The sequence below is a fragment of the Triturus cristatus genome, chromosome 1_2 (genome assembly GCF_964204655.1).
Source record: "Triturus cristatus chromosome 1_2, aTriCri1.1, whole genome shotgun sequence".
Classification (NCBI taxonomy): Eukaryota; Metazoa; Chordata; class Amphibia; order Caudata; family Salamandridae; genus Triturus; species Triturus cristatus.
Window position 1 is genome coordinate 1,092,536,971 of NC_140580.1, and position 12,060 is coordinate 1,092,549,030.

General features: G+C 45.5%; 1 protein-coding gene across 1 annotated transcript in view; it reads left to right on the forward strand.

The window, feature by feature from the left end:
- Window positions 1–3,334, forward strand: part of CNTRL (centriolin) — a 1,084,252-nt gene extending 1,080,918 nt beyond the window's left edge. Inside the window, exons 43-44 of the mRNA XM_085613596.1 lie at window positions 438–551; window positions 2,688–3,334. Coding sequence (XP_085469722.1) covers window positions 438–527 — 90 coding nt within the window. The 3' untranslated portion in view covers window positions 528–551; window positions 2,688–3,334. The remainder of the gene's footprint in view (window positions 1–437; window positions 552–2,687) is intronic.
- Window positions 3,335–12,060: the final 8,726 nt, after the last annotated feature.

The window sequence follows — 12,060 nt, forward strand, 5'->3', positions numbered from 1 at the left end:
ATCCCACTGGCCACGCAGCAGCAGTCCTTCCAAAACTAAAGCTGCAGCATATGTTTAAATCCGAGAACTGTCTAGCCAAGCCTGCTGCATAAAGCAGGGCTCGTAACAGCTGTGAATTAGGTAGTGTAGTGGTTAAAATGACCTGAATCACACTATATTTGCAGGTACAAATCTCTGTTGAGTGTACCCCACTCTTTGCAGATTCCATTAGATGTAGTTGCCCCAATGTGTAACTGTGAGAGATAAAAGATGTTGAACATCTGGAATGTCTAGAGAAACGTTTGTACATATTACTTTAAATGTAAGCGCTTGCAATGTTGGGTGAAAATAATCTTACATTTGTTAGTGCACAGTTTTAATTTGAATTGGCAAAGTCCTGCCCAAAGACTTGTCACTGTCACCCATGAATTGAAGAACCAATTGTCTTTTTCTTTCAGACTTATCTGCAGAGTGTCTTTGGGTCGCCGGTTCGGGCAGCAGGGGGAATCTCTGCACAGTTTCAGAACGTCCCTCAATTAAAATCATAAGGAATCTTCCATGCAGAGATAAAAGTAAGAAAGTGCTTAATCGCTGAATGTCAGAAATCATGACATTAGATTGTCCTGCACTTTGAAGGTGTATAAATACTAATAATAACTGCCATTCCTGCCAGTGGAATATCAGATGTAACTCTTGCGGTCCTTCAGTGAGGGCAAGGCACTCTGCTCCAGGGAGGCAAACACCGATGCTGTGGCTTGTAGTGGGAAACACTGCGGTAGGCAGGTTATGTTTCAAATGTGGAGCCTGGGACTATATATATTTAAGGTGGGAGTTAAATGGTAAGCGCACAAGCCTTGCCCACCTTTTTGATGAACACCCTGTCTCTAACCAGCATCGTAAGAGGAGGAGAAAAATAGAAAGTGAAATAGACTTCCTCGTGAAAACAGTGCCTGAAGCCCGTCCCCTGACCACGCTCACTGTCTGACCCTGTGTGGTGCCCGTGAAGTACCCTGCCAGGATTGTGGCTGGCATTCCCTGTAAAGTTTCAAAATACGCTCCAAGTCGTATTACAGGGTTCCTAAACTGCACATAGATTGTTACTCTAACCGTTTACACCTGCATGCATTGAGAAGACTGGGTAAGTGCTGATTCATGAATGAACTTGAAAGAGGGGTAGGGGGCTAGGGAAGATGGGCAGGCTTCAGACTCTATTCTACGGGGCATGTATTTCTGTTTCTGCACAGACTATGAAAAATATATGATTGTGTTTCATACGATCTGGATTGAATCCCGTCTCCTAGGAGATTCCATTTAAGACAGTAAACACAAAAATAAATTCCTAACCCATAAGCCCACTCAGAACCAGACGGAGATTGGGAATAAATAACCTCGTAGTGTACAGTTTACAATCACTCAACTTACGTTTGACAAAGAATCATACATAGCTGCCAGGGTTTCCGGTTGCTATGTGTGACATTTTCATAATTTCAGCGCAGTTATGAGTGACACTTTCTCGCGAGCAAAATCAAGCAATGAGGATGAGGGATGAATATCAGAAAGGACACCCATTAGAGCACCGAGACATTCTAAGATCTTAAAACTGCTGCAAACACCAATATTTCAAAAAGACTCTGCTCAGCCACTAGTCGATAAAAATGATCATTAATAGTCGAGTGAGCGACCCCCAGGGTCCTGCACACCACGGCGCCCACTACCTGCGATGTTCCCACTTCACTTCAGTAAAAGTTGCATTGCACCACAGTGGCTCCAAGTCTCTATCCCATACCTGCTAAGTTTTCACGTGGCTTATGACTAACATTTTAATGGTTTCAATTCAGATAAAGCGACATTCAATTGGCGAATATGTGTGACACATAACATTTACACAGCAAACAGCAAGAACGATATTTTGCTCTTTCAAACAGAAGCAAAGGTGCACCACAAAGAGACAAACACACAAGGAAAAATCAGATCCGTGTTCAAAGATGTATTCTTAAAGTTCTTCTTTTATTCACGGATCTGATTTTTCCTTGTGTATTTGTCTCTTTGTGGTGCATCTTTGCTTCTGTTTGAAATTGTGACATTCCTGTTTTGGACTGAATGTGACAGTGGGTGCGCTAACAGTGCGCACACAGATCTCTGGGTATTTCCAGTGTAAATATCTTACATAGATATAGCAGGTCAGGTGCTGTTTCTCATAGGGTTCCACTGTCTAGGTTTGTTTTTTCCATTAATGATACTTTGCTCTTTCTGAAAGTTGAATTGCTTGATTCAAAACTGCAAGAGGTGTTGAAAGCAGTGTCAGACTTTTGTTTTCTTCCGGGAGAGCCACAGACTCTATCTAATATCAGTTGGTCTTTTAAAATGTCCAGGAGCCAGCTAGATTTGTTGAAGCTGGTATCTAGAACAGAAACAGTGTTTTTTATTCCACATGCACCATTTTCCTTGTATATGGTTCACTTGCAGAGTGTAATTGTATTTAAGATACAGTCAAGATCTGGTGACGACACCCTAGGTCATCCTGTTCACAAAGAGTATATAAACCTCGTGGATTTAACACTGTTACATACACAAAGGCTAACTGATTCAAAGTTACATAAATTTCGACTACCCAGAATGTCTGTTCCTGTAACATAACTGGTTCAAAAGTATTTCCTGTCTGTCAGATACCACAAGAATAAATGTGTATGCCATTTCTTTAATCGTAGGAGGCGAGAAGCGGCATTTCATTATAATGTGACGGCTCAGCGGGAGTGCTACGTTTTAGCATTTGGACCAAATGTGCTACCATGTTCACTTTATCAAGAACTTTTCAGTGTTGACCGTCACTCCGACCCATCAGTTTCATCCAGCAGCTCCAACAGGGAGCATAGGATGACGGCAGCCTATTTGTAATATTATAGATGAAAATGTATATATGTTTTTTAACTATGTTACTATTTGTCGAAATGCTTAAAATACTTTGTTTTTTGTGCCATATAACATAATGCTTGGTTTTCATTTACCAAAACAAAATGATGTAAATAATGTTTGCACGAGTGGTCAATGTAAATGGATATTTATAACAGTGTTATCTTTTGATATAAAAGTAAACGTGCTAAAATACCATTTGTTTATAATGTATATAGTTTATACTTTTTTTAAAGCTGATTTCTAACCTGCAACTAAATTATTTGTAATGTAAATAGAAAGCCATTTTGAAAAATGTTTCTGATAATATTATGGTGAAAACTAAGTTATGTGCCATACTAAAATGTACACAGATGCAAATAACAATTTTAAATCTACTGACATACTATGATGCATTTATAAATTTGCCTATTTGTACACAAATAAATACAATTACAACAGAAAAGCATTTTTAATAGATGCATATTAATTGATCAGAAATGCTAAATATCTTTGGGATTGGTAGTAATTATCTTGTTGAACAGATTCCAGTCCTCCCTCTTTTCTTTACCAGAGTGGGAGATACATCAGAGGTACAACTTCATGCTCCAAAGGCTAACCTTGTTCCGTTGTTTTGTTTCTCATGGCCTACCAGACCATGGGCCTGATGTGTGCCATTTTTGCACAGCAAAGTAAGGCGATGCTTTTATGACGCTGCATCGGATCTTCTGATTCAGCACAGTGGAGACATCCTGCCTCGTGTTTATTAATGAGTAACATTTCCTCTGGGAATCCTTGCAAATGGCTGTCAGTGGCAGGGATCGAGGCTTGTGGCCTCCCATCTATGCATACACAAAAAAGTGTGTTTGCAGGCCTGCAAGTAAAAGCAAGCACTGGCAAAGTCAATAGGTCTGATGTTGGCTGCTTACCTTTTGACTTTGTCAATGTTTTCTTTGTTCATTTTTTTTTTGTATGAAGACACGTGACACACGAGAGTCCCGTAGCAGTATTGGGGAGCTGTTTAGCCCTCGCCTTAGTAAAACAAGCTTTATCTAAAAACAATATATGTATTTTAATACAAAAGTATGCCTTGTACTAATAATCCCTGGTACTAAAGTACTTATTGTGCAAGACCATAATGCCGTCAATCACAGTTAGGTACGCCACAGGCTGCAATGGGCTGATCCTGTGTCCCATGCTTTATACTGTAGCAAAATGTGAATGACACTGCAGCAGGCCAACAGCTGAAGAGAGTTGACCAAAAACCCCTGTAGTAAGTAGGTATTGCAACTATATTTTTATTACAAACAACACAGACCTAAAAAGAGACAGAATCCGCAGAGAAATTGCAGAAAACATGTAGCACTGGAGCGCTGCATAGCTTCCTCGATACACACAGCTAACATTTAGAAAGTAGAAGCTGTTCCTTTCAGATAGCTTCCACATTCAGAGTAGATAACTCTGTATCCCATCAATAGTTTGTAAACCCTTCAGTGGTTGCAAACAATTGTGAGTAGCAAGTGAGGGGAATCCTCTTTCCTTGCCCCCTTTCCTAGCAATTTGGAAGGGCTCTCGATATGAATGAAAATGAGTTACTTACCTGTAACTGTAGTTCTCCAGTATTGGTATCTTTAATAGATTCACATGCTTGAATCATTCCCCGTCATTGAAGTGGGAGTCCCACAGCACCATAATAAAGCAATGTGTATTACTAATATAGACAGAATGGCAATGAACCATGGGTTTTATAGCCTATCTATGCCCTTTTTAAAAAAGGACCATATTACAAACTTTAGCCAACCAGGCGACAGCCCCCTCTAGAACACTCCCAGGAGAGGCCGAACCCCTCAGATTTTCTAGCACTAGTGTAATAAATATAAGTACAGAGGGGACCCTCTCAGGGCAGGAGGGTGGGTCTGAGAACTACAGTTACAGGTAAGTAAATAATTTTCTTCTCTCGTATTGGATCTATCATAGATTCACATGCTTGACTCATAATAATATGCAGTAAACCAAGAGACGAATAATCATACGTATAAACATATATTTAGCAGACGGTGGAAAAAAAGGTATAAGAGGCTCACCTCATTGGAACAGATGTACTAACACTGTTTGTCCCACAGCCCCATCAGTCTTATGAGCCTCATCCAGGCAATAATGCTTCATAAATGTCTGCCTGCTGGACTCAGTTGCTGCTCAGCAGATATTCTGGATGGGTACTTCAGCAAAAAGGGTTGTAGATGAGGAAACTGCTGTGGTGGAATGGGCCTTGACTTTGTCCTGCAATGGCTTTCCTGCTTGCGAGAGACAAAATTGCATGGTGGATGCAATCCTTCTGGCGATGGTCAGTTTTGATACTGGGAGACCTTTTCTGATACCCCCATAAACCAGAAACAATTGGTCCGCTCTGTGGATTTGATGGGTCCTCTGCAACTAAAATTTTAGACATCGTTTGATGTAGAGAATTTTCTGCAATCGTTTGAGAATTCTGTAAGAATGTTTGTAGAACCACTGGCTCATTCAGGTGGAAGTCTGACGGCACCTTGGGAATAAACCTAGAATTGGTTTTAAGTATTTTACTATCTGGCTTGAGTTGTAGGAACGGTTCCTTAATGGTAAAGGCGTGAATGTCACGTACTCTTTTGGCAGATGTGAGGGTCACTAGAAGTGCAGTTTTCCAAAGAAGGGACATCAGTTCCGCCTTGTGAATGGGCTCAAATGGTGTTCTCATGAGCTGTCCCTGCGCCACATTCAGATACCATGATGATGGAGGTTTTCTTATTGGAGGGAAAATCCTAAATAGGCCTTGGAGGAATTGTTTAATAATTCGACTAGACCATACAGGAGGTGCATTACTGGATTGTCTAATTGCTGCCAGGTGCACTGCCAGGTGCACTGTGATGAAAGAATGATTCTGATGGATACATCTGCCTGTGGATTCCTCACTTTTTGAATATCCCCTGCGCTAGCATTCCGCTGAAACTTTTTTCCTAGCTCTCCACGCTGACGAGGTCATCACAATGCCACGGCTCCGCTCGCGACTCCGCATTATGTCACTGGAGCCATAAGAGAGCCTCGTCGACGTGATGACGTCAGTTCCCTTTTTTCCACCCCGTCGTCGCGTAACGGTTGTCTGGGACTCTCCATACTGTTTTCGAGTTACTTTGTTATTTCTCCAGGTTTTAACTGTAGCTTTACGATGGAGACTTCGAGAAAGTCGGGATTCAAGCCCTGCAGAGAGTGTGGGGGTCATATGTTCCATCACTGACCCCCATGAGGACTGTTTGTGGTGTTTGTCATCGGACCATGACGTGGAGGGATGTTCATGCTGTCGCAAGATGAACCCGAAGGCCTTGAAAGAGCGTGAGGCTAAGCTCTTCATGGCAAAAGCAAGGAAGGAGAAGAGGGGTCGGAGAAGGTCCAAGTCGAAGTCATCGATCTTGCATGCTTCGAAGTCGAGGAAGCACAAAAAGAAGAGGAGGCATGGCTCTCAGCGTCGTTCGTCGAAGGGAAAGGCTTCGAGGTCACCTTCTCCGGCGCCTCAACGTCGACAAAAGGACTTTGTGTCTCTATCGCCTTCGCCATCTCCTCAGGTGACTCAGGTACATTTTCCTTCTCCTAATGGTACCCCGGGACAGTCGCCTACGCTGAGGGGCTCTCTGGCTTCGGAGGGCTCACCGGCTCAGGACAAACCCTCTCCTGTGCACGAGACTGTGCCTGTGGCTCCGCCTGTGGATCCGGCTGTTCCGAAGTCAGAGGTTCCTCGTGTGGATACTGACTCGGCTCCGTATCCTCCATTTCCTGGACCGGGTTCAGTTCCCACGCATTTTTTAAATGCAATGTCTGGCATGTTTGCCAAGGCGCAGCCTTCCCCTCCGGAGCACCTTTGGGTCCCGTGGGTCCGCTTGGCTTAAATTTTAGCGTCCCTCAACAATATGCCCAGGCACCCTTCGTGCCTTTTATGCCGACGGCGCCGTCATGGCAGTTTCCCGCACTAAGGTTTTCGACGCCGTATACACAGTCCCCGGCGCCATCTGGTGGCCCTTCCTCTTGACTTCGTACGGCTCTGATTCCTGCATCGGACCCTCCATCGACACCGGCTCCGGAGCTATCGGCGCCGTGTGTGGCGCCGCCGACGCCGCAAACAAAGTTGCGTTCGAGGAGAGAGGCACTGAGACTGTTGGAGGAAGAACAGTTTCAAAGAGAAGCGGTTAAAGAAAGCGAAATTGAGGAGTCTGTCGACGATTTCTAGGGGCTTCAGGAGGCTAGTGGCCTGGACATCTCCCCAGAGTGAGAGCTTTCTTCTTCAAGGGCCTCACCATCTCAAGAGGTGGCTCCCTATCATACAGTCATTAGAAAGGCTGCGGAGCTTTTGGAATCGCAATTGTCTACAGCAGAGTGCAAACCAAATTTGCTCACAGAGGTTTTACATTCTCCATCTTCGATAATTGAGCCACTGTTGCCGTTTAATGAGGCTTTAACTAAGCCTATCCTTGAAGTGTGGCGTAAACCTCTCTCTGCTCCTGCTGTTTCGAAATCGGTGGCAAGGAGATACAGGTCTGCTCCAGGAGACCCTGACTTTCTTTCATCTCATCTATCCCCTGAAAGTTTAGTGGTACAGGCGTCCTTTTCTAAACAGTCTACAGGCGCATTTCCTCAAGCTCCTGCCAACAGGGACTCTAAAAAATTGGAGCAATCGGCCAAGAAAGTCTTTTCTTCTTCTAGCATGTCGTTAAAGTCAACTAATGCTACCTGTTTGCTGGGAAGATACATACACGCCCTGATGGATTCTGCTAAACAATTAGCACCCAAGCTGCCTGACAAGGAACGGGGTAATTTTATGGAGGTTCTGACGGATGCACAGGCTGCAGCTCGTCAGGTTATACAGTCTGGTCTTGACACAGCTGATTTGGTGGCCAGGGTGATGAGCTCCTCCATCGGTACCAGGAGGCAGGCTTGGTTCAGATCCTCTGGGTGTTCTCCAGATGTGCAGGCTACCCTTCTCGATCTACTGTTTGATGGATCGGGGAGAAGGCTGATTCTGCGCTTCAGGGCTTCAAGGATAGCAAGGCCACAGCAAAGGCCTTAGGGTTGCAAACTCAGTCAAGGGGGTCTGGTTATAGAAAGTATTGAGGATTTGGAAGGTCTTCCTTTCGTAGCCTACGACAGCCTCAGCAACAACAGCAGCAAAACGTCTCTTTACAAATGCTACAAAGGGAGAAACAGGGGTCGACAACGTGGATCAACCTGTCAACTCTCCTCCTCCTCCTCTACCTCCCCTACTCCCCCTGTTAACACAGGAAAGCAGCCCTAGATCCCCCATCCTGGAACATGTGGGTCCTGTGGGGGGGTCGGCTGTCCCACTTTCTACAGAATTGGAAATCGGTCACTTCAGACCTTTGGGTTTTAAATCTTGTAGAGAATGTGTACGCCCTTCCCTTTCGGGAATTCCCTCCTTACCCTCCTTGCCAAGGTTTCTGTTCGGAAGATCATTTGCTTCTTCTCCAGGAGGAGGTCCTTGCCTTATTGCAAAAAGGTGCGGTAGAGGTGGTCCCGGAGCAGGAAAGGGGTCAGGGTATTTCCTGATTCCCAAAAAGGATGGCAGGTTACGTCCGATCCTGGACCTCAGGGTCTTGAATTTTTACCTCAAACAGGAGAAATTCAAGATGCTGACCCTTGCTCAGGTTCTTCTGCGCTGTAGCAAGAGGACTGGATGGTGTCGATCGATTTGCAGGATGCGTATTTTCACATCCCCATCCTGAAGTCGCACAGGAAGTATCTCCGTTTCACAGTAGGATCGCAGCACTACCAGTTTGCGGTCCTCCCGTTTGGTCTTACTACTGCACCTCGAGTCTTCACAAAGGTGATGGCAGTGGTGGCAGCTCATCTCAGGAGGTCGGGGATTCCAGTTTTCCCTTATCTGGAAGACTGGCTGCTCAAAGCGGAGTCGCCAGAGATGGTGCTTCATCAACCTTCTGGAATTGCGGGCGATACTTTTGGCACCAAAAGCTTTCCTTTCTTCCCTTCGCGGTCAGTCAGTTCAGGTCCTGACGGACAACATTACCGCGATGTGGTACATCAACAAACAGGGAGGTGTAGGGTCGTATCGCCTCTGTCGAGAGGCTCTGCGACTCTGGTCCTGGGCTCAGAACCATCAGATTTGTGTGTTTGCAAATCATCTAGCCGGTGTGCTGAATGTTCATGTGGACAGTCTCAGTCGACATTACTCGGCTGATCACGAGTGGCGGCTTCATTCGGAGGCGGTCCATCACATCTTCGGGGTGTGGGGGTCTCCTCGGTTGGACCTGTTTGCCACTCGCAAGAACGTGCACTGCCTGTTGTTCTGCAGTCTCCAGTTTCCGATCCAGGAGGTGCGGGGGACGCGTTTCAGTTGGATTGAAGTTCACAGCTCCTTTACGCGTTTCCTCCCATGCCCTTGATTCCTCGGGTTCTGAGGAAGATTCGCCAAGACCAGGCCCAAGTTATATTGATCGCTCCGGATTGGCCAAGAAGGGATCTACTTCACCTTTCATCGCACCCTCCGCTCCGTCTCCCTCTCAGGGCAGACCTCCTCTCGCAGTCGCAGGGGCAGGTTCTACACCCCCACCTCCAGAGCCTGCACCTTCATGCCTGGAGATTGAACGGGGAAACCTGAGTTCCTTCTCTCTCCCGCCGGATGTGGTGGATGTTATTTCATCATCCAGGCGACCCTCCACTAAGTCTGTTTACTCCTCCAGATGATCTAGATTTGTCAAGTGGTATGGAGAGAGGTCCATTGATCCTTTTAAGGCCCACTTGTCAGATATTCTTCAGTTTTCGCTTTTCTTGGCCCAGCAGGGTTGTTCTGTGGCCACTGTTAAGGGCTATTTGTCGGCTTTATCAGCGTTTCTTTGTTTGCTGTATCAGGCGTCTTTGTTTAAGTCTCCCATTGTTTTGAGATTTATTAAGGGCCTTACCAATAGGTTTCCGCCTTCCCCCTTTGTTATGCCTCAATGGAATTTAAATCTTTTTTTTACTTTCTTGATGGGCTTCCCGTTTGAACCCTTACATAGTTGTCCTTTGAGACTCCTGCCTTTTAAAACGGTCATTCTTGTGGCTATTACCTCAGCCAGGAGGGTAAGTGAGCTTCAGGCTCTAAGTGCAAAACCCCCGTTTTTGACCATTCAGCAGGAGATCAATAAGATGCCATCCCCTGCCATCAGCCCTGCTCAAGAACCAGTGAAGCGACCGGCCGGTTGTGGATATACGGCTCGGATCGCTGAGACACCAGACGTCCCGCGGCAGCCCCGCGGATGGGCGAAGTCCTTCCTGCCTCCCTCATTGTGGGGATTTGAACAGGTGAGCCCCCACTGAAGGCCATGACACCACTGTTTGCCTCCCTGCATACGGGCATGTGTGGCTAAGGGTAGCCATTGTTTTCCAGCGCCGCTGCACTCCTGCCGAATGGTCGGATCTGCCGTGACTATGGAGGTCAGTGGTGCGGGGACTGCTCGCCCACGATCAGCAGGCACACGCTCGCCTGTCCTTCTCCTCCCCCTGGCCTCAGCCCATTATGACCAAGGGGCGTCGGGAGGGTTGAAGGGTTGAAGACGGCGAATTGAGCTGAAGGGTCGAAGACATCTCTGCTTAATATAGGAACTCATTTTTGCTTGTCTTCCTGGGCTCTGTTTCTCGATCGGGGCCTTCAGAAGTTGAATCCAGCCTCCATTTTGGGGGTCCCTATCAGTTCCTATACAAACCGAATTGGCTTCTACATTGCACACAAAATGGATACCATCTTGGTAGCATAGAAACTCAAATAGGTCTTGGGGCTGGTGACCTGTCAGTAATAGAAAGGAAGGAAGGACTGTAAATCACTGACATTTGACATCCAAATAGACTGAGGACTGGAATCCTAAGGCCCATGGAATCACAAAGTAAAATAGGACTATAAGCCCATTCGATAAGACCTCCCTAGCCTCTCGGAACGGCCACCTTGTAACCGTATGGGGGTTGTTATAGTATCAAAAAGAGGGTTACAGCTTATAATAAGAAAAGGGAAGCAAAAATAAATAATAATAACTCTCCCCTGTCTTAACCCACATGATACATTGGGGTACTGGGCTGTTACCTATGTGGAGTGAAGAATTTGATTGGCAGACATTGTAAATTCTGCCCCCTGGTATTAGACTCTATAATGTAACTACCCGCCCCCAAGAACATAGGGCCAACAGAAATCACACTAGGTTTTTTCTGAGACTATCACTTCTCAGAGAGACAGAAATACCCAGGGCTCAACTCAACACCACAAAACTCGCAGGATCATGCAATCACTAACTCCAAGATGGCACAACTGAAAATCAAGGCCCTAGATAGATGCTTCTCAGACTCCAGACCCTAAATTACCCACCAAATCTCTAAGAATGCATCAAAATAGTTCAAACCAGACTCCTAAAAGCCAACCTGTAAAACTCGAATCTCCGGCTCATACTTTAGCCTAAAGAAAGGAGCAATAAAATCAGATCTGATCTTTTTCACGCGATGCACAGCAAGTTGGAGAAAGGTGATACACGCAGTACAGGTATCAAAATCCATCAAAATACCACATGGTCTCAAACTGTCAGTTTCCCCCTCTTAACTATTTGAAGCAGAAGTGGCAATATCAATCTAAATGAATGGCATCTATCTAGTACAAGCGTCGGACCCTAACCTTGAAATCTTTGATCAATTGTTCCCTAAACTAAGAGCATGCACGAGAGCTAACTCATTCCAGAGCATGTCCCAAGATACGCATACCAATCAACAACCTCACAGAATTGAAAACTCACCAGAACAAGACCCAAACTCTACACTAATGGATTGTTCCACACCCCAAGACTCTACTACTACATTCCAACTAAACCTGCTCCTCAACACGAATGACCAAGACTCTAAACCAGCTGTCGTCAATCGTCTAAACTACCACCTCACGAGGAACTGCAACAATTCTACAACAACAACAAAAACATATAAGAATCACAGTCAAACTCCAGTCGCACACAATCCAGACGCTACCTCTCGGCCACCGCACCCGATAACTACAACGAACAATAGGGAAGGACGGAGAGTCAAAGAGACCCACAAGGATGAATATGACATAAACTAAGGAACATCAACACCAAACTACATCCCTATGGAGCAAAGACATTCATGGACCCCCAAATGGGTTTGACC